The sequence below is a fragment of the Chiloscyllium punctatum genome, chromosome 10 (assembly GCF_047496795.1).
Source record: "Chiloscyllium punctatum isolate Juve2018m chromosome 10, sChiPun1.3, whole genome shotgun sequence".
In the NCBI taxonomy this organism is placed as follows: Eukaryota; Metazoa; Chordata; class Chondrichthyes; order Orectolobiformes; family Hemiscylliidae; genus Chiloscyllium; species Chiloscyllium punctatum.
The window spans coordinates 78,330,620-78,353,601 of NC_092748.1; the positions used below are offsets into that span (position 1 = coordinate 78,330,620).

General features: G+C 39.1%; 1 protein-coding gene across 1 annotated transcript; it reads right to left on the bottom strand.

Moving 5' to 3' along the window:
• Positions 1-267: 267 nt before the first annotated feature.
• Positions 268-22,679, bottom strand: insig2 (insulin induced gene 2). The gene is made up of 6 exons (XM_072579617.1): positions 22,521-22,679; positions 17,270-17,628; positions 11,264-11,388; positions 10,728-10,894; positions 6,425-6,524; positions 268-2,537 (listed from the first exon to the last, which is right to left on the bottom strand). Exons 2-6 carry the CDS (start codon positions 17,517-17,519, stop codon positions 2,496-2,498), a joined length of 684 nt encoding a protein of 227 aa, XP_072435718.1. The 5' UTR covers positions 17,520-17,628; positions 22,521-22,679; the 3' UTR covers positions 268-2,495.
• Positions 22,680-22,982: the final 303 nt, after the last annotated feature.

Sequence of the window (22,982 nt, forward strand, 5' to 3'; positions counted from 1 at the left end):
GAAACAAGATTCATCAGTGTGAATGAGATAGAAAATGATGGAAAGTGTAAAAATTGTAAGCAAGAATTTCATTTGGTAAGGCACTTTGTAGCTTGCAATGCTTTTGAGAGTTGCACGGCACGTGTATGTTGAAAGGGAAGATTCATTCAAAACTAAAAGATACTGATCAACTCAGTGATGTGGAGGCAAATGTCAAAGCTGATAATAAATGAAGATTGAAAATCAATCCTTGGACTTCACCAGAATTATTAATAAAATCAGAGTAAATTTTGCAATATAAACTGCAGTGCAAACTTTTATTGTGAAAATATGACAGCACTTGCTTTAAAGTGATAACAGAGTTCCCTCGAAATTCCTTTCATGACTATGACACTACACTATTTAACTACTGCAGATCCCCAATCTTTTTGCACACCGATAAACCAAAATAAACACAAGTTTACATAGTTGTAGCAATTGATGGTTAGAAACTCACTCAGCTAAAATACATACAAAATGCTTAGATATCTGTCCTCTTTACTAATTCTATTGCAATTAAGGAAGAAAATCCTGGCAATCATAAACAATTACGTTAAATAGTACACTGCAAAGTTCCCATTTGCGCAGTCACTTAGAAAAATCTTGGATGATGGCCTTAACATATTAAAATCACCACTTTAAAAGAGATGAAGAAAGCATACTAAAGAATTTTGTAACAAACTATTTGACCCCAAGACAAGACATTGCATTCATGTGATTTTATACCTGTAACTTAATGTTAACCTGAAATCATATCATTTGTTTCAAATTTTGGTAACTGCCATTGTGCAAAAAAAGGTGAATTGTGGTTGTTTCAAATGTAACAAAATATCTTTTTATAGACATGTGGGTATATAATTCATATAGAGTTTATACCAATCCCATACATATTTAAACTCCTTCCACAATTCCAATTAGAAAGTTCTTCTGGTTAAATTTTGTAACTTGATCTTCATTTTCCATAGACACCATCATGGTTAGCACTGCTGCCTCACAGCGCCAGGGACCCGGGTTCAATTCCTGCCTTGGGCAACTGTCTGTGTGGAGTTTGCACATTCTCCCCGTGTCTGCGTGGGTTTCCTCCGGGTGCTCCGGTTTCCTCCCACAATCCAAAGATGTGCAGGTTAGGTGAATTGGCCATGCTAAATTGTCCATAGTGTTAGGTGTAGGGGAATAGGTCTGGGTGTGTTGCTCTTTGGAGGGTCGGTGTGGACTTGTTGGGCTGAAGGTCCTGTTTCCACACTGTAGGGAATTTAATCTAATCTAATCTACCATTAAAAAGCATCAAGGGTTGCACTATGTGACAAAACAGGACTGGAACAGCCAGCTTTACTGAAATATATTTTATTGGAATATTCAGTATATATATTGAATAATAAATTAGTCTAAAATACTTGAGGCTAAATGATTTTATCCCACTTACAAATGAATGTCTTCTTTGGAAAAAAAAAGCCCCATGAAAGAACTCCACAAAACTGACAAAATAAGAACAATTTGCATTATCATTTTGTACATAAATTTCTTTAACTTACAGGCTTATAATTTTACATTTGGCTGCTACGTAAGATGTCCTTACCACAAATGAAAACCTTATATTCTCAAAGCATGTAGTAATATGCATTCTTAAATTTTACAGAAGTGAAATGAAAATGCAGATCAATCTTCAATATGTTGAAGGAGATGTCCAAGTCCCACTAAACTAGTTAATCACAGACATCGCAATATTTTGAAGTATCAACAGAGTATATTGCTTCAATAGTACTACACATTTCTGCACGTATGTTGGTTCAGAAGTTTCATGCATCTGTAAATATTATATTTCTATTGCTACATTAGGATTCTAAAAATGGGGATGAGCCAAAATTCAGATGTTACATTCCTTCTCAGGCAACATATTATGAAATATTATCTTTATACAAAATATATTTGAAAAAAATCAGATATTAATTTTGCACTTCATTCAAATATTAATCATCTGAAGTTTTAAAGATTTATAAATGAATACATGCAAGCTGACACTTTTTTAAAAATGTAAATTTTAAAGATATTTAAAAATTCAACTAGCTAAATAATTGTAGGATTCTGTTCAATGACTATCTTAAATGAAGTATAAAATCTGAAACTTTTGCTCATCCGGATTGAAACTAAAAGAGCAATGAAATCATATACTTGTTTAGAACCGCACATCTGCAGTTATGTTTCAAAATATTTCCATGGGATTAAAATGAACATTTTCCATGTACTAAGACTGAATCTAGAGTTGCATGTAGATGTATGATGTTGCATGTGTATTTGCTACACAATGGTTTACAGGACATTTTATACCACGAGCAATCACAGATTGCAGCTCATGTAGCAGTAAAAAAAACTGCAATTTTGAAACCAAAAACCTTATTTACAGCTTTTTACATTCATTTGGCATATCATCTTTAATTCCAAGTGTCAATATGAAATCTTCAAATTTCCACAATAGTACATCAATCTTGATGAGGCTTCTCTGGAATAACTTTACACTCATACTGTAATCAGAAAGAAAACACAAAGAGATCATGGTAAATAAATTGCACAAAACCTGAAGACTATCAATTATGAACGTTGGGTTATTTCTTTACTTGTAAAGTCACCTATAAATTCAACTGGAGTATTAAAGAATAGAAGAAAACATTGCAAATGCAAAATAATGAAGATGCTGGCAACCTGAAAGAAAAACACAAAATGCTAGAAACAATTAACAGGTCAGACATCATCAGTAGAGAAATGCAGGGTTCACATTAAGAATCACTGACCTGAAACATTAACTGTTTTACCCCACAGATGCTGCCTGACCTGCTGAATGTTTCCATTATCACTTCAAGTCTACAACCCATGCTATCAATAAGACAAGTAGACAGGCAGGGGGCATGGCTGCCTTGCTTGTAAGAATGAAATTAAATCAATAGCAAGAAATGACGTATGGTCAGAAGACATATGATCTGTATGGTAGAGTTGAGGTACCGCTAGGGTAATTACACACAGGCCTTCTAGCAGTAGTCAAGGTGTGAGGCAGAAAATAAACCAGGAGAGAGAAAAAGCATGTAGGAAAGGCATTATTACAATAAATATGGTGGTCATCTGAGAAAATCAAGTTGGTAGCAGGTCCCAAAAAATGTCATTTGTGGAAAGTCTATAAGATCTTTTTTTGGAACAGCTTGAGGTTGAGCCCATGAGGGAACAGGCAATTCTATATTTGGTGATGTGCTCCAGACTGACTTGTCATGGAGCTTAAGGTAAAGATACGCCAAGAGCAGTGCTCACAATATGATAGAATTCACCCTGCAGCTTGACAGAGAGAAGCTGGAATCAGATGTAACAGTATTACAATTGAGTAAAGGCAATAACAAAGACACAGAGGGGGAGTTGGCATGAGTTGATTGGAAAGGGGGATGGGGCCTAGCAGCGAATAAGATGGAGTAGCAATAACAGGAATTTCTGGAGGTAATTTGGGAGGCACAGCAAAAGATTCACTCCAGGGAAGAAGAAACTAAGAGCATGAGGCAACCATGACAGACAAGGGAAGTCAAAGACAGCATAAAAGCATACAATGGAATGAAGTTTACTGGGAAGCCAGAGGATTGAAAAGCCTTTCAAAATCAGCAGAGGACAACTAAAAAAGCAAAAAGGCAATGGGAGAAGGTGAAATGAAGGTACTCTAGCTACTAATATAAAATAAAACTGCAAGAGTTCTTTTTAGATATATAAAAGACAAGAGTCAAGAGTGGATATGGGACTTACTGAAAAATTAGATGAGAAAAGTAAAAATGCTACAGAAAAAGTACTTTGCATCAGTCTTCACAGTAGAAGACACCAACAGCATACCAGAACTTTGAGAGTGCTAAGAATCAGGGATACATATAATCGCTATCATGAAGGAGGTGGTGTTGGGAAAGCTGAAAGGTCTGATGGTGGTTAAATCACCTAGACAGAATGACTACACCTCAGACTTCAACTTTCTGAAGGAGATAGCTAAGGAGCTTGTCGAGGTTTTGGTGGTGATCTTTCGGGAATCATTGGAGTCACAAAAGAAGTAGAAAACAGCTAATGTAACACCCCCTGACTAAGGAGGGAGGCAGACAGAAAACAGGAAATTACAGACCAGTTAGCCTGACCTTGATTGTCGATAAGATTGGATAGTCCATTAAGGATGAGATTGTGAAGTACTTGCAAGTGTGTGGTAAAATATGACTGAGTCAGCATAGCGTCATCAAGGACAGGTCATGCCTGACAAATCTATTAAACTTCTTCGAGGAGGTAACAAACATGTTAGACAAAGGAGAGCCAGTGGACATTATCTATTTGGATTTCCAAAAGACCTTTGATAAGGTGCTGCACAGGAGGCTGCTAAACAAGAGAAGAGTGCATAGTATTAGGGCAAGATACTGGCGTGGATAGAGAATTGGCTGACTGGCAGAAAACAGAGTATAAAGTCATCTTTTTCAGGATGACAGCTGGTGGATAGCAATGTACCACAGGAGTCAGTGTTGGGACAACTATTCACATTAAACATTAACAATCTAGACAAAGGAGTAAGGACATTGTGTCATCTGCAAACTTAGCAACAAAGATAAGTGGAGGGACAGGTGATGTTGAGGAAGCATGAGACTGCAGAAGGACTTGGCGTGGTTAGGACAGTGAGCAAAGAAGTGGCAGGTGGAATACAAAGTGGGCAAGTATGAGGTTATGCACTTTGGTAAGAAAAATAGACATAGACTACTTTCTAACTTTGATGGCTTTGAGAATCTGAAGCACAAAGAGAATCCTAGTTAGGTTTCTCTTAAGGTTAACATGGAGGTTCAGACGGCAGTTAGGAAAGGAAAATGTAATTTTGGCTTTCATTACAAGAGGGCTATAATATAAGAGCAGGGATGTACTGTAAGGCTCTGGTCAGACTATCTGGAAGTATTGTGAGCAGTTGTGGACCTCATATCAAAGGAAGTATATACTGGCCTTAGGAGGGATCCAAAAGAGGTTTACAACAATGATCCCAGGAATTAAGTGCTTGTCATATGAGCAGTTGAGAACTCTGGGTCAATGAGGTTTAGAAGGTTAAGGGGGATCTCACTGAAAGTTACAGAATACTGAGAGGCCTGAACAGAACAGAGAAGATGTTTCCACCAGTAGAAAAGACTAGAACCTGAGGGCACACCCTCTGAAAGAATTACCCTTTAGAACTGAGACAAGGAGGAATTTCTTCAAACATAGGGTGATGAATCTGTGGAACTCATTGCCACAGATGGCTGCAGTTGCCAAGACAGAGTGTCTTTGAGACAGAGATTCGTTCTTGATTAGCAGGGATTCAAGAGTTATCAGAAAAGACAGGAGAATGGGGTTGAGAAATGCATCAACTATGATCGAATGGCGAAGCAAACCGATGAGCCAAATTGCTTAATTTTGCTCCTATATCTTATGGTCTATTGTGGAGATTGCATTATCCAATTAATTTGAAGAATCTCCATCTAAACAGACAAATTACGAAAGTTATCAAAGCGTGCAGAAATGTCTTTAGTGTTCTATCATATTTCCATTTTCAAATCAGATTTGTGACTCTGCACAAAGAAAATCTCTAAAACACAGAAGTGAACATTCCTCCTTTCCCTGGATTTGGGCTTTGTTTGATGGAATGTCCTCTTCCACAATGATGTATAGTTTTCTGTTTTCACCAACTGCATTAATGACTTGAAGAAGGCAATGAGACAACCCTTATCTCAATTCCAGACTTTTTTTTTATTGCATTCAAATTCCATCATTTGATGTCCTCAGAACATTACCCAAATCTCCAAATTACAGTCAGTCCTCCATATTTGCGAGGGTTCCATTCCTAAGAATCCTAATGATTGATGAAATTTGCAAAGCGAGTTGAAATGGTTAAATTGGCTAAAAATATAGCAGATGCAGAGTTTTTGTCCACAGATGTTATTTCTTGTTATTACTTAATTTTTAGTGCGGTTGGGCAAATTCACGATTCGTGACTTTGCAGATACAGAGGATTTATTGTACTAGTCTAGCAATACCAAGATTACACCATCACCTCTCCACATAAATTATTCTAGCTGCTTGTGATAGAGGTTGGTGCAGTTATAATTTCACTTCAATTATAAAAGGAAGCATAAAACTTACACACTCAGCACAACATAGAAAGCATCTGACAAGTATAAAAAAGAAAACTGATTCATTAAATAAAGAAAGCATTTCTCTAGTTCCATTTTGTATAAAGTGCTATCTTAGAATAAAAAGTACAAACTAACCAGTTTGGTTGAGGCCCAGATTTTATTCTCTTTTAATCAGAAAATCCCGAAACAATGGAGAGATTATGCGTAAACATCCACTGAACACAAATCAACTGATAAAAAAGGTGTGCCAATTTACTCACCATTGCTAACTGGCGTCCTATATTTCCCATTGTTATTCCACCAGCAAAAAATATACAAGGTAACCAAGACCGAACATAAAGAAAATCCGGAGATGTATATCTACAAAACAAGGTGTAATAATTTGTTTCCCAATATTGAGATATCCAGTTAACTCAAATCTTTAATGTAAAATTTTGAAAAATGTGTGAAACTTCCAGTACACTTTTAACTCTTCATTGGCAAGTTTGGAATTAACATTATTTATTATAAATCTGAATTTAATACAAACCTATACACATGAATTAAAGACCTGACATCAGTCCAAATGAATTAAGGGGAAGTATTTCTCAATATATACTGTGTTAAAAGTTTGTATCACTGATACAAAACATAAATTCATCTAAACATACACACTATATAGAATTTAATTGCTAAATGATTGCTGCAGTTCTAAAAGCAAATAAAACTCCTTAGACAACCAGGTTTGCAAACTTCAACTTCAGTTTACACTTCAAGATGAAACAAACCTTTTCACTCCTGTGACTTGAGAGTACGCAGACAATCATTTTGAATTATTTAGTGTTTGTCAAATTTTTCCAATAAATTCTCAAAAAACTTGTACAATTTCTTGATTTTATACAGTGAACAGACGGGTGATGGAGAGGTGGGAGTTCAGACCCTCAGCAAACAGATTCCCACTTTATTAAGTTGTTCCATTACTTCTGATAGCTTTGGGATGTCAAATGTGCTTTTGCTGATTTCCTTTAAATTAGCCCACTAATTCCCTACTGGCCTCTCTCCCTGACATACTTATACAGAAAGAAAAATCTGGAAAGCATTTTAAAACCAGAGTACCTTTTCAAAAGGATTGTTTTTTTTTACAAAAGTCTTTAAAAATACAGAAGAGGGGCAATGAAAAACAGATATTTGCTTGTCGTTTAGGTGCAATTCCAGCAGAGTGACGCTACAAATTATAGGCACAAAATTTAAATTTTGCTACTTTTTTGAACCACTGCAATCCATATGGTGTAGACACATCCAGGGATCGTCAGAAAGAAGATTCAGGGTATATACCCAGTGACAATGAAGGAAGTGATATAGTTTCAAATTATATTGATGTGTGATTTAGAAGGGAACTTGAAGATGGTAATGTTACCCTGGATCTGCTGCCCTTGTTCTTTTCGGTGGTAGAGGTTATGTATTTGGAAGATGCTTTGGGTGAATGCATAGCAAGTAGAAGTGCATCTTGTTGGCCACCTCAGTAGTGAAAGGAAAAAAAGTTGAAAGTGTAGGATCACATGCTAATCGAGCAGACTACTTTGTTCTGGATGGCATGAAGTTTTTTGAATGTTGTTAGAGCTACCCTCATATAGACAAGCAAAGATTAACCCAGCAGACATCTGATTTCTGCCTTGTAGATAATGGACATGCTGTAGGGAGTTAGGAGGCAAGTTATTTGCTGTAGAATTCCTAGCCGCTCACCTGCTTTTGGAGCTGTTGCATTTAGAGCATCTTCCTTTGTGCTTTCCCCATTTCCTGTTGGCTTCAGATTTACTAAGGCTCCATGAAGCCACATTTGGTGAAATGCTACCTTGATGTCAAGGGCAATCAGCCTCCCACCTCCCTTCTTAAAGATATAAAATGTCTGCAGAATTTCAGACACCTGCAAATTTGTGTATTTAGCCTATCTACCATTTTCTTATTTTTGACAGCTTATATATGATAGAATATTAAATTGAAAATTGTTACCAACAGCTGCAACGACAATGAAAACAAAATTGAATGTCAAAATGAATGTCAAAACAGTACTGATAATTATTGTTTTGCATAATAGAGAAAGGTATGCGGTGCAATTTCTCCATAGGGTCAGTATAGGGACCACTGGTTTTCATAATACATATTATGGCCTAGGCTTAAGGACTGTAGGGCATGATATTAAAATGTAGGATAACATGAAAGTCAGCAGTATTGCAATAAACAAAAGAGGATATACACTAGCTGTTGCAATGGTCAGACATGTGACAAATAAAATTTCATTCAGAGACGTGTGAGGTGATGCATTTTGGTAGACAGCACATGGAAATAAAGGATTCAATTTGAAAAAGGGTGAAGGAGCAGATGCACACAAAATGAAGTAGCTTTAGTTACTCCTTATTAAGGCATATAGAACAGTCCAGTTAAATAGGGGCATGGAGTGCAAAAGGAAGGACATTTCAGTTATCCTTTCTGAAATTCTCATTCAGCTTCAACGAAGTAATGTACCTAAATTTGAAGGCAAGTTTCACAAGATGTGAAAACATTTAGAGAGGGTACAAAAAAATTCATAAGAGTGGTCCCCAGGAACAAGGATTGTCAGTTACATAAATCAATTGGTAAACACAGGAATAGGCTATTCAGCCCCTCTGCCATTCGAGGCCGTGCTGATCATCCACCTCAAAAACATTGCCCTGCAGAATCCCCTGATGTTATTAGTACCCTCAAATCCTATTTTGAACATTATTAATGACTGAGCTCCACTGCCCTCTGAGATGGAGTATTCCCAAGATTAAATATCCGCAGAAGAAACAAAGTCCTTAAATTTTATTTTCAAATTAACATGTCCAGGGATGTTATGATATGCGTCTGGAGCAGATAGGACTCAAACCTGGGCTTCATAGTGCAGATGTATGGGCACTACTACAGCATCACTAGAGTCCACAATTAAGTTGGGAATTTTATTTTTTTTATTTAATCTATTTTTCTAAGCAATACATTCACAGATGTTATGACACACCTCTGAATCAGGTGGGACTTGAACCTAGGTATCCTGGTCCAGTACAGTTGGGGTTTTCTCCTTAATGGAGATTTGATGCAGCTGCTCAAGATTATGAGCAGGCTAAAGCAGATAGGGAGAAACAGTTCTCACTGGCAGGAGTGTCAGGACCCAACAAAGACCATTAAGGATGAATGGCAGAAAAACCAAGACAACATGAAGGAAAAGGACTTCACAAGATTGATTCCAGAGATAAGGGGTTGGTCTTTTACACTCAAGTTTAGAAGAATGAGAGATCTAATTCATACATAAAATATTGAAGGGATTGACAAAATAAACATACAGAGGATGCATTCTCATGTGGGACAATCTTGAACGAGAAGTCAAGAGTTTTAGGATAAGGGATAGCAAGTTTTAAACAGAGCTAAGAAGAAATTACTTCTCTCGAGGGATCATGAAAATTACTACTCTAGAGTAAGGTGAAGTCTGAGTAACTATTAAACTGACCCCATACTTACTTCACACACACCCAAACATCCCTCCCAAACCACTTCAGTAACCCCCCCTCACAACATCATGACCAGACCTAACACAGTTCTTAGGACATGACTCTCCTATACACCACCATCAGACCCAACCAGGCCCCCTGATGCCTGATCTGACCCAATCCCACTATGCCCTTGGACCTGACCCAATATGTTTTACGCCTTCACCAGAAATTAAGCTCCCCCCAGACGCAACATCCACTCTCCCCATTCCCTGGCAGACTCTACTTTTCCCATCCATCCCAACCTACCCTAAACATTACATCACTTAATTTGCCACTGTGCATCCTATCCACTTAGCACCATACCCCTGACATCGTACCTCCTATTCACCTGGAATCCTACCCCTGCCCAGCTGAAATTATCCGTTATATGTACCCTCCTCAATTGACACCTGGACACCACATGCACCTACCATCCTAATATCTTTCCCTTATGAACTTAACCATTTGACAGCAGCTGTCACTATGGTTCTGAGGACCTTTGAATTTCAGAATACAGTTACTATGGAAAGAGGACATTTGCCTTCCCACACCAGAAACGAATGACCAGAATGGAGGTATTTCTGAGACAACCCTGATTGGTATCTTGCCTCAGAAACACAAAGGTCCATATGTTCAAATAAGGGCCAAGGTTGCAATTTCCTCTCATTGGAAGATCCGGCCCAGTACTATACATTCCAGCCCTTCCCCAGGCACAATCATTCCAGGAAAAAGTCTGGAACATTGCAGAAAACAAAAACAGACTCCACAATCTGTGAAAAACCAGGCCTGCATTTACTCACTATAAATAAAGCTCCATGCATGTAATTTAATTAAAGATACAAAGTGTGAACTTATGGCTTGTAAATCATTTGGTTGGACATTACAACATTGAACTAAAATGCTCCGTATATAGGTTTTATTGACAACAACTGAGTTGTCTACAAATTAGTTTTATAGAGTAATCAAATTGATAGCCACAGAAGATGTAATTTTACGAGAGAAACAGAAATTTTCAGTCAGATATGTTCTATTTTGTACTTACTGGTAAACACCATTGTAGACTAAAAGTTGAGTGACCAGTGTGGCAAGAAAAGCAATTCCTATGCCAAGCCCAAAGCCACTTCGAGATCTATCAAAAGTCCACCACAATCCAATGGAAAGTGCTGCCAAAGTAAGGGACAACTGCATATTGTTGGCAAAATCCACCTTCTATGAGAGACTTGTTAAGGTTTACTGGATAAAAACAGCATTTAATACTGACTTTTATTCTATAGACTATTTATCTGATACAAAATTATTTTTGTATAGTTTATCAGTTATCTCAGAGAAAGCTTCTTCTATCAGAAACTATACTCCATCTCAATGTTAAATGCAATTTTGTAGAAGTAATTTTTCAAAAATTAAATCTACAGAGATTCACCCTAAATTTCCGAACAGTCACTTTTCAACTTTATTGATAAGTTTATTGCCAGGCATAGGCTAACACATTTTATGACTAAGATTGCAGGATATTTTTCAAAGATAACTGTGAAAAAGAATATTTATAATTAGCAGTTTGTAAAACAAAGTCAAGGATACAGCACTAGCATGGTTTATGCCAACAAAGACTGCAACACAACGCATTACACTGGACCATTCTCTCTTGAATTTGTGTGGCTCTCCCAGATGGCTGTCAATGCATGGGTAAAGCAAACCAATCACAGCTGTAGGAACAGAAAAACACCATTGATTTGTATGACCTAAAATAGCGTCTTTTTGCATACAAGACTTTCAGGTTACTACAGTTCAACAACCTAATCAATCCAAACAAATAAAAAACTGTTGTTTCAATAGACATAAATTCAGCTAACACAATGTAACATACAACTTAAGGCAAATAAATAACAATGCCAAGTGGACAAGCTCTTGAGGATTCATCAAAATATGGGACTTCGATTGTCAGATAGGTAATTATTAAAAGAAAACACAATGTGCCTATATTACAAGCAAAAGTAGTTTTCCTTGACAAAAATTGCTTTTTATATGCTGATTTTTGTAATTTTATTTTCAGATTATACACCCTGCCCCACATCCAACTTCCTTCCTAATGATTCACTAATAAACATTTGCCACATTACTCTAATAGCATCAACACAGGAAACACAGATTCCCCATTGCTTTACTTTTTTCTTTTTCCTTCCTGTGAAAGCCCTTCACCACATTCCATTTCATCACCAATATCAGGAACTTGGGATGTTTTCATTCTATAAACCAAGACTATATTCATAAATCATTGCTCCCCTTAGATTACATTTTCAAAGCCTACATAGAATTGTGAATTTGTTATGCAACTTTCAAAATCCTAAATTAATTTATTTCTATCTGCTTAAACATGATTATAAATTGTAAGTTTTTCTCAAAGCTAAACTCGCCCATAGAATCACAAGTATTCCCACTACTCTATAAATTTCATTAAGCTATAATTTGAACAAACTTGCATAATGCAACTAAATCAGTTATAAAATGTTATATTTAATTATGGCAAAATATGGTAGTAACATGCTCACAGGGCAAATTCTAAGGAACCTTTTTGATTTACGTTTACTGAATTAATACACGCTCCAAGATGGCACCGGCACTGTAGGTACTAATCGGGCTCAACAAAGCCCATCTGCTCCAAGCCTGCTATATCACTTCTCTATGCACTTTGGTCTTTTTTCCTTCTTCCTTCATTCATCTTAGAGGCTGGAGTGGAGTTGGCAGGCAGTGGCTGCGCCCAGAGCAGGGACTCCCGGCAGTAGTGGTGCCTGGAGGAGGCGGACTCAGAGACTGGGCTTTTGGCAGGGATGGTGCCCGGAGCAGAGATTCCTGGTGGCAGTGGGCCCACAGCCTGGACTCTAGGCAACTGCAGTGCCCAGAGCAAGGACTCCTAGCAGTGGTAGGCCCAGAGCCTGGATTCATGGCAGTGTCAGTGAGGTGGCAGCATCAGCTGAGCCAGGGTTTCCTGGGGCATCAGTGTCATCGCTGGTGCTCCCAGAGCGGGATTCCTTGGGGATCACAACACCTTGCGTAGATCTTGCAGAAGCCCTAAAGCCCTCGTATGAACAGAAGATGAACTCTTATTTAAGTGATTTCTTTTTATCCTTATTGTACATCAAAATGGTGCTGGATTGTGGTAACAAAACACTTTTCATCTTCAAGATATATGTGATAATAAATAAATCATTCATTCATTATAATAAATTAGCCCAGAACATTCATCATTCACAACCAACGACATAGGAAGGGAAAAGGTTGAGAGTCTGAAGGGAGATTACAGAGAGTGAGGCAGGAATTTAAAAAGGAGGTCCTCGAGAGTAGTTATATCTGGATTACTCCCGGTGCTATGAGCTAGTGAGAACAGAAAGAGGAAGATACAGCAGATGAACGCATGGTTGAGGAGCTGGTGTATGGAAGAAGGATTCACATTTTTGAATCATTGGAATCTCTTTCGGGGTAGAAGTGACCTGTACAAGAAGGACAGATTGGACCTAAATTGGAAGGGGACTAGTATACTGGCAGAGAAATTTGCTGGAGCTGATCGGGAGGATTTAAACTAGTAAGGTGAGGGGGGGGGAACCCAGGGAGATAGTGAGGAAAGAGGTCAATCTGAGACTGGTACAGTTGAGAACAAAAGTGAGTCAAACAGTCAGGGTAGGCAGGGACAAGGTAGGACTAATAAATCAAACTGCATTTATTTCAATGCAAGGGGCCTAACAGGGAAGGCAGATGAACTCAGGTCATGGCTAGGAACATGGGACTGGGATATCATAGCAATTACAGAAACATGGCTCAAGGATGGACAGGACTGGCAGCTTAATGCGCCAGGATACAAATGCTACAGGAATGATAGAAAGGGAAGCAAGAGAGGAGGGAGAGTGGTGTTTTTGATAAGGGATAGCATTACAGCTGTGCTGAGGGAGGATATTCCTGGAAATACATCCAGAGAAGTTATTTGGGTGGAACTGAGAAATACGAAATGGATGATCACCTTATTGGGATTGTATTATTGACCTCCTAATAGTCAGAGGGAAATTGAGAAACAAACTTGTAAGGAGATCTCAGCTATCTGTAAGAATAATAAGTTGATTATGGTAGGGGATTTTAACTTTCCAAACATAGACTGGGACTGCCATAGTGTTAAGGGTTTCGATGGAGAGGAATTTGTTAAGTGTGTACAAAACAATTTTCTGATTCAGTATGTGGATGTACCAACTAGAGAAGGTGCAAAACTTGACCTACTCTTGGGAAATAAGATAGGGCAGGTGACTGAGGTGTCAGTGGGAGAGTAATTTGGGGCCAGTGGCCATAATCCTATTAGATTTAAAATAGTGATGGAAAAGGATAGACCAGATCTAAAAATTGAAGTTCTAAATTGGAGAAAGGCCAATTTTGATGGTATTAGGCAAGAACTTTCAAAAGCTGATTGGGACAGATGTTCGCAGGTAAAGGGACGGCTGGAAAATGGGAAGCCTTCAGAAATGAGATAACGAGAATCCAGAGAAAGTATATTCCTGTTAGGGTGAAAGGAAAGGCTGGCAGGTATAGGGAATGCTGGATGACTAAAGAAATTGAGGGTTTTGTTAAGAAAAAGAAGGAAGCGTATGTAAGGTATAGACAGGATAGATCGAGTGAATCCTTACAAGAGTATAAAGGAAGTAGGAGTATACTTAAGAGGGAAATCAGGAGGGCAAAAGGGGGAACATTAGATAGCACTGGCAAATAGAATTAAGGAGAATCCAAAGGGTTTTTACAAGTACATTAAGGACAAAAGGGTAGCTAGGGAGAAAATAGGGCCCCTCAAAGATCAGCAAAGCGGCCTTTGTGTGGAGCCGCAGAAAATGAGGGAGATACTAAATGAGTATTTTGCATCAGTATTTAAAGGGGAAAAAGGATATGGAAGATACAGAATGTAGGGAAATAGATGGTGACACCTTGCAAAATGTCCATTTTGCAGAGGAGGAAGTGCTGGATGCCTTGAAATGCATAAAGGTGGATAAATCCCCAGGATCTGGTCAGGTGTACCCTAGAACTCTGTGGGAAGCTAGAGAAGTGATTGCAGGGCCTCTTGCTGAGATATTTGCATCATTGATAGTCACAGGTGAGGTGCCGGAAGACTGGAGGTTGGCTAATGTGGTTCCACTGAAGGGTGGTAAGGACAAGCCAGGGAACTGTAGACCAGTAAGCCTGACCTTGGTGGTGGGCAAGTTGTTGGAGGGAATCCTGAGGGACAGGATGTACATGGATTTGGAAAGGCAAGGACTGATTAGGGATAGTCAACATGGTTTTGTGCATGGGGAATCATGTCTCACAAACTTGATTTGAGTTTTTTGAGGAAGCAACGCAGAGCATTGATGAGGGCAGAGTGGCAAACGTGATCTATATTCAATAAGGCGTTCGACAAGGTTCTTTATGGGAGACTGGTTAGCAAGGTAAGATCTCACGGAATACAGGGAGAACTAGCCATTTGGATATAGAACTGGATCAAAGGTAGAAGACAGAGGGTGATGTTGGAGGGTTGTTTTCAGACTGGAGACCTGTGACCAGTGGAGTGCCACAACGATCGGTGCTGGGTCGTCTACATTTTGTCATTTAAGTAAATGAAGTGGATGCGAGCATAAGAGGCACAGTTAGTAAGTTTGCAGATGATACCAAAGTTGGAGGCGTAGTGGACAGCAAAGAGGGTTACCTCTGATTACAACAGGATCTTGACCAGATGGGCCAATGGGCTGAGAAGTGGCAGATGGAGTTTAATTCAGATAAATGCGAGGTGCTGCATTTTGGGAAAGCAAATCTTAGCAGGACTGATACACTTAATGGTAAGGTCCTATGGAGTGTTGCTGAACAAAGAGACCTTGGAGTGCAGGTTCATAGGTCCTTGGAAGTGAAGTCACAGGTAGATAGGATAGTGAAGGCGGCATTTGGTATGCTTTCCTTTATTGGTCAGAGTATTGAGTACAGGAGTTGGGAGGTCACGTTGTGGCTGGACAGGACATTGGTTAGGCCCCTGTTGAAATATTGCGTGCAATTCTGGTCTCCTTCCTATCGGAAAGATGTTGTGAAACTTGAAAGGATTCAGAAAAGATTTACAAGGATGTTGCCAGAGTTGGAGGATTTGAGCTATAAGGAGAGGCTGAACAGGCTGGGGCTGTTTTCCCTGGAGCATTGGAGGCTGAGGGGTGACATTACAGAAGTTTACAAAATTATGAGGGACATGGATAGGGTATATAGACAAAGTCTTTTCCCTGGGGTTGGGGAGTCCAGAACGAGAGGGCATAGATATAATAGAGACCCAAGGGGCAACTTTTTCACACAGAGAGTGGCACGTATATAGAATGAGCTGCCAGAGGAAGTGGTGGATGCTGGTACAACTGCAACATTTAAGAGGCATTAGGATGGGTATATGAATAGGATGGGTTTGAAGGGATATGGGCCAGGTGCTGGCAGGTGGGATTAGATGGGGTTGGGATATCTGGTCGGCATGGTTGGGTTGGACCGAAGGGTCTGTTTCCATGCAGTACATCTCTATGACTCTAAATGTGGGAAAAATAAAGCTGTTTTACTGCAACTGCAAATGTATTGGTGTTTCAAAATATTTCAATCATTCAGCAAGCCGCATAGGAAGTAATTTAAATAAATTATTGAATTGATCCATATTACAAAATTTGTTTTAATCAATTACTATCATCTAATCATCTTTTACTTTTGGCATTAAATTTACCATATGGAGATGTGATCAACAGCAAAACAGATTATGTGCGATAAAGAAAATCTGTACCCATAACAAGGAAATGAAAAAATGTTGTTCTTTTACCCCTCTAATGTCTTCAGCCACCTGCCAATAACTAAAAATGGTTACTGATAGGTGTTCAAATGTTAGGAGAAGCTCCAATTTTGCACTGTGGTGTTACTCAGTCACACAACTGCTCTGTTCTCTCAATATATTTCATTGCAATTCGTATCATGATTGCTCTAAAAATGATTTTATTGCAGCCCTGATAGGTCAAATTTCCAAATAATTTAACTTGTTTATAGATGAGAGTGCGTCAGGAAGAGCTGCACAATAAATTTCAACGTTCAAAATATTTAAAATAACATCGCTAAATCATTCAACTACATGAAGAGTGAGAGATCAGTAACAAGGGCATAGCATAAACTAGTTTGGAACAACAACAGCTTTCTTGCCATCTTCACATACTACCAGAATGAATTAATAGCTCTTTAAAAAGGAAATAAAAATAAAAACTATCTTGTAAACTTATAGAGACAGTTTTTTTTTAAACTTCCACTAAAATGGAAATACATCTTGGCACCATTTTGCTGGAGACTCCAAAAACGGACTCTCAAACTGACATGTCGAAACAAAAACGCTTGAAAATAAAAGCGATTATGATGTTAGTTGTTTTTGGCGACCGGGAGGGATGATTGAAATCATAATGGATGAAATACATGCCCTTATGAAAAATGTTTGCTTAAGAGTGAAACTGATTTACTTTCAATTGTTTGCAACATCACTGCAGATATTTCTGTAAATACAATATCACAAAACAGAATGCGATCACTTACCCGATGCCGTACCACAACATGGTGGAACCCACCAAGCGGAAGAGAAAATGCTGGCAATCACATCAGGGGGAAAAAGAGTAACATTTCTTTGTATCTGTAGCAAGTTCAATACAAGTGCTAAGAACACACCAATAGAAAAAAGGACCACCCCTCGGATAAGCAAATTCATGTTCTGGTTTGTAATAGCAGAAAGGTAGTGGCCATGTCTGATCTGGACAGTCGTGGTTTTGGTTCTTTCTTCCTCCGCCATTGAGACGTGTACTTGAGTATCTATTTTCTTACAGATGATATTGACTGCAAGAGTAGACTTCTACTTAGCCAGATCTATCTTTGCTCTTTAATTCACATTATGTATCCACCTAAAAGAATTGAACGAGAATATGATATATAATTGCTTAGGCAAACAATAATAAAACAATAATTTCTGTATAATAGAGTCGTCCCTTCACAAGCAAATTAACTTTTAACTTGTGGAATACTTGCGACAAGAAATATAATAGGTTTTGATGCAACGAACAGTGAAGTCACGATGTCACCAGAAAGAGGCCAAACCGTATTGATGATCAGGCCACACTTCCATATTATCAAATTGTGATTGACATTTTAGTGGGTAGAAGGGTGTGGGTGACAAATCTGGAAGACCACCGACAGAACATGGGCCTCTTGCAAAGGTGTTATTGAATGAGGTGGGGAGATTAGCAATGAAATGTGAAAATGAGCAATTATGCTCATCCATCTATTTAAAGAGAAAAAATTGTAGCTTTTTCAGATGTTTCCATCAGTCCTATTTTTTGGGACATTGGTTCTGATTGTTCCCAGCTTCATGCCGTGGACAATGGGCGGCATAGTGGTTAGCACTGCTGCCTCACAGCGCCAGAGACCCGGGTTCAACTCCCGCCTCAGGCGACTGACTGTGTGGAGTTTGCACATTCTCCCCGTGTCTGCGTGGGTTTCCTCCGGGTGCTCCGGTTTCCTCCCACACTCCAAAGATGTGCAGGTTAGGTGAATTGGCCATGCTAAATTGTTCGTAATGTTAGGTAAGGGGTAAATGTCGGGGTATGGGTGGTTTGCACTTCGGCGGGTCGGTGTGGACTTGTTGGGCCGAAGGGCCAACTGTAAAGTAATCTAATCTAAGATCCAACACAACAGGTACTGCACTGAAATTACACTGGCAACTGAATTATGTTACAGGACCCTGCTATACAATGATATATATATATCACATACCTAGCAGGATTAGATTCTAAATTGTAGTTCTAAACCAATAACTTCTAACCTAACATATTACCTGATCTATAAGAATGATTCAAAAACAGGTATTGGTGTATTCCAAAACCATTTTTAGCCCTCCACAAAAATATAAACGACAATTTTAAAAAGGTATCTGAGGAACTCTACTGTTTGTTCTGAATGGTTCATGTTAAAAGTTTTATTGCTCAAGCATTTTCTGAAATATACAGATTCCATGTAGATCATAACAGCGCAGTACAGGCCCTTTGGCTCTCGATGTTGCGCCAATCTGTGGAACCAATCTGAAGCCTATCTATCCTACCCTATTCCATTACCATCCATATGCTTGTCCAATGACCATTTAAATGTCCTTAAAGTTGGCAAATCTACTACTGTTGCAGGCAGTGCACTCCACACCCCTACTAAAGAAACAAGCTCTGACATTTGTCTTATATCTTTTACCCCTCAATTTAAAACTATGTCCCCTCGTGCTAGCCATCACCATCCAAGGAAAAAGGCTCTCACTGTCCACCCTAGCTAACCCTCTGATTATCTTATATGTCTCAATTAAGTCATGTCTCAACCTTCTCTCTAACGAAAACAGCCTCAAGTTCCTCAGCCTTTCCTCATAAGACCTTTCCTCCATACCAGGCAACATCCTAGTAAATCATCTCTGCACCCTTTCTAAAGTTTCTACATCCTTCCTATAATGCGATGACCAGGACTGTACGCAATACTCTAAGTGCAGCCGCACCAGAGTTTGTACAGCTACAGCATGACCTCGTGGCCCCGAAACTTAATCCCTCTACCAATAAAAGCTAACACACTATATGCTCATGCAATCCCTTTCATGAACAAATGGATTGCAAATAATCAGGCAAAGATCAAAATAATTTAAAGGTGAAGACTAAATAAATATTTTCAAGGCTTGATACATACCCTATAAAATATTCTACCTCTCCTGATTTCATATCCACAAATAGTATCAGAACTTCAAATTTTCCTCAGCAAATGGATCTTCTAGAGGAGTAAATGCAATATAACACCAGAAACTAGAAGGGAATAAAGTAGCAATATCCAGGCACATATTCCTGATTAAAGAATTTCGCATTTTCTAAGAAAATCCTGCTTTATCTTCAGAAAATCGAGATTCATGGTGAAATAATTTAAAAGTTGAAAATTCTTCCACTGTTGCCTGTAGGTTTGGTTTACATTACCATCAATAAATGAAAGTTTTTAAGCTGCTACATTAATGCCATATCAATACACTGACATTTAATCTGCTCTGTTCTTGTGAAAAGATCTCTAGTTTCTCCACTGACTTTATTACATTCTCAACCCATGTATTGTATACCAAGTTTTTTTTTCTGCACCAATGCCATGTTTCAGCTGAGATGTTAAATGAACATCCAGTTCACTTTCAAAGTTAAATTAACAGGTCAAACAGAATTATTCAACAAACAGATTCTGCCAATGCACTGGCTAACATTTAAACCTTCCTACCAAATTCATAAACCTAAACATTCAAAAAAGGCACTAAGTGATGGCAAATATGACTGAATGTTAAAATTTGCAATACAAATGGGAATAGTCATATATACTGATATTATTTTAAAACTGAAGGTATACCAACCTACAATTGTTGTTGGCAAACTGTTAGTCTATTCGTCAGTGTTTTCTTCACAAAGTTTGAGGCTATAATTTGAAACTATAAATGAACATTTCATAATTTTAAAATATGATTTTTAAATTATGAAACGTTCATTTATAGTTTCAAATTATAGCCTCAATAAACTTTGTGAAGAAAACACTGACGAGTAGACAAACAGTTTGCCAACTACAATTTTAGGTTGGTATGCCTTCAGTTTTAAAATAAAATCAGCTTATAGGACTATTCCCATTTGTATTGTAAATAGGAGGTTGCATGGCAGCTGAAAACTTTATGAATACTTTTAACCTGTTGAACTTATTTCTTCAGTCATGTTTGAAAATTAGGTTCATTCTTTCCTTAACTATATTGCACTTTAATAGATTACTGTGTTGATTTCTTCCAGAATCCTTGAAGAAATGTATAAAAAGATAATAAACATAGTATAGCAGAAGTAACTAATTGCAAATATTAATTTCACCCTACAAAACAAAACAATTGAACAATTTTATATTGAAGTAGCAGCTCATATTTTGTAGATGTACAAAGTTAACATTGCAAATTGATGACTGATCATCAAAATTAAGAATCAGGAACCTGATAAAAAGGTCATTGATTTGAAATATAGGGCAAAATTTTAAACTGTGGCAGGCTGTTTTCAAAAGGAAGTATAGTTTCACACTCCTGCGTTTTGCTAATTCCCACATGATTGCAATTCAAACTTAAAGTTCCAGTGGCATGCGTAGGAAAGACGTGAGATCATGCAGTGGGGGAATCTTTACAGCTGTCAAAGTCCTCATCTGCTGATCATGTAACAGGTACTAATGGACTGCATTTATCTCTCCACCCTTCAGGCACTCTGCTTGTATTCCTGATGAAGGGCTTTTGCCCGAAACATTGATTTTCCTGCTCCTTGGATGCTGTCTGAACTGCTGTGCTTTTCCAGCATCATTCTAATCCAGAATCTGGTTTCCAGCATCTGCAGTCATTGTTTTTACCTATAAAAGAGCCTCCTGGAGAGGAAGGTCCTTCTTCATGACAACTTGCTACAACAAGAGCAGAAAGGTGACTTCCTCCTAATTTAATCACCCCATTAAACATATTTCACATTCTTAGACTCCATAAAATTCATCACACCCCATTAATTCTGCTGCATTCTCCACACATGCTGCCTGGCATGCTCAGTATTTCCAGCATTTTGTTTTTAACTTAAGCAAACAGATTTATTAATACTTCTAAATCACATGGATTTTACTAATAGTGTAGATAGATCCCTGACTTTGCAAATCTGATATTTAATAATACTTTATTGTTTGAAATAGTACAGTATACTTAATAGTTAACATTTCACTGAATTTAATTACATCCTGAATAACTGGGGCACCAAAGAAGGCCACACAACTAGCCATATAATTTTATATCACAACAATAAACTGGCTATGTATATATGTTTTCTTTTAAATCCTTTAGGTTGATGACTCAATTGTTTACATTCTTAACAGCATCCCAAAGCAGTTCACACAAAATGAATTAATTTTAGTCATGTGTATGTAGGTAAGTGCACAAGTCATTTTGCCCATAGCAAGAAGTTAGAAACAGTGAGACAAGTGAATGTTTCCCTTATTCGTTGGTACTGGCAGAGGGAAAATTTTTGTCAGGGTCCAAAGAAAAGTATTCCGTCCTCTTCAAATATTACCAAGGGGGACTTTCATATCAAACTGAATAAAGCAGGGTTAGTTCGACATTTCAAGGATATTGAAAGGGTGCTCCCCGAAGGTTGAATTACATGATGGAGGTTTGCTTCATGATGGTCGAGGGGAGACCCCATCTCCTAAACTCCCCGTGAAATCAACAACTGCAACTCAGGATTTGCTCTAACGACCTCGTTCTTGCGGTATATGGTGTCAAACTCGGTTTCAAGTGAGTCCTAGTACTCGGGGATGTGTCATGCATTATATCTCCTTGTATCACTGTGAATTCGTGAAACAACACGAGCTCGAACAGTGCCAGGGGGAAGCAGGTTACCTCGCTAGCTGAGTGCTGCGGAAGGTCTGGGTAACACAGGGGTGCAATGACCCTCCCAAAACCGGTCAGTAGGTCCTCAACCTGGATCACCTCACCACTGAAGGCACATCGGGGAGTTCACTTCAACCCTTATCGGACCACCCGCAGCTTTAATTAATATCGAACGTGAATCGACCAGAAAGGAGTTCCCGACCTTACCGACTGGTTTAACCCGAAGCTTCTCTGGCGCCCTGGGGCCCACACTACCTCACTCACCCACCCTCCCTCACAGACCAGCTCCAACATCCACAGCCCCAGGCCAACACGCCACCTGCTCCCTTCCTAAATAACTCCAGAACACACTCTCACCCGATTCCGATCGGCTGCTGCAGCCGCGCCGCGCCCACCGCTGGAAGCACGGGCCCTGATCGCAGAGGCCCAGGGCCCAGGCGTCTCTCTCCCTCCCTCTGTCTGCACCGCCGCTTCCGATCGACCGGTCCGCGCACGCGCACAACCACCGCCGCTTCCGATCGACCGGTCCGCGCACGCGCACAACCACCGCCGCTTCCGATCGACCGGTCCGCGCACGCGCACAACCACCGCCGCTTCCGATCGACCGGTCCGCGCACGCGCACACTCAAACAAAGCGGACGCTCGCTCCCAAGCGTGACGCAAAGCGAGGCTCCCGTTTGGTGGTGACAGCCTCACTGCTGTGGCAAAAACAATGACTGTAGATGCTGGAAACCAAATACTGGATTAGTGGTGCTGGAAGAGCACAGCAGTTCAGGCAGCATCCAACGAGCAGCGAAATCGACGTTTCGGGCAAAAGCC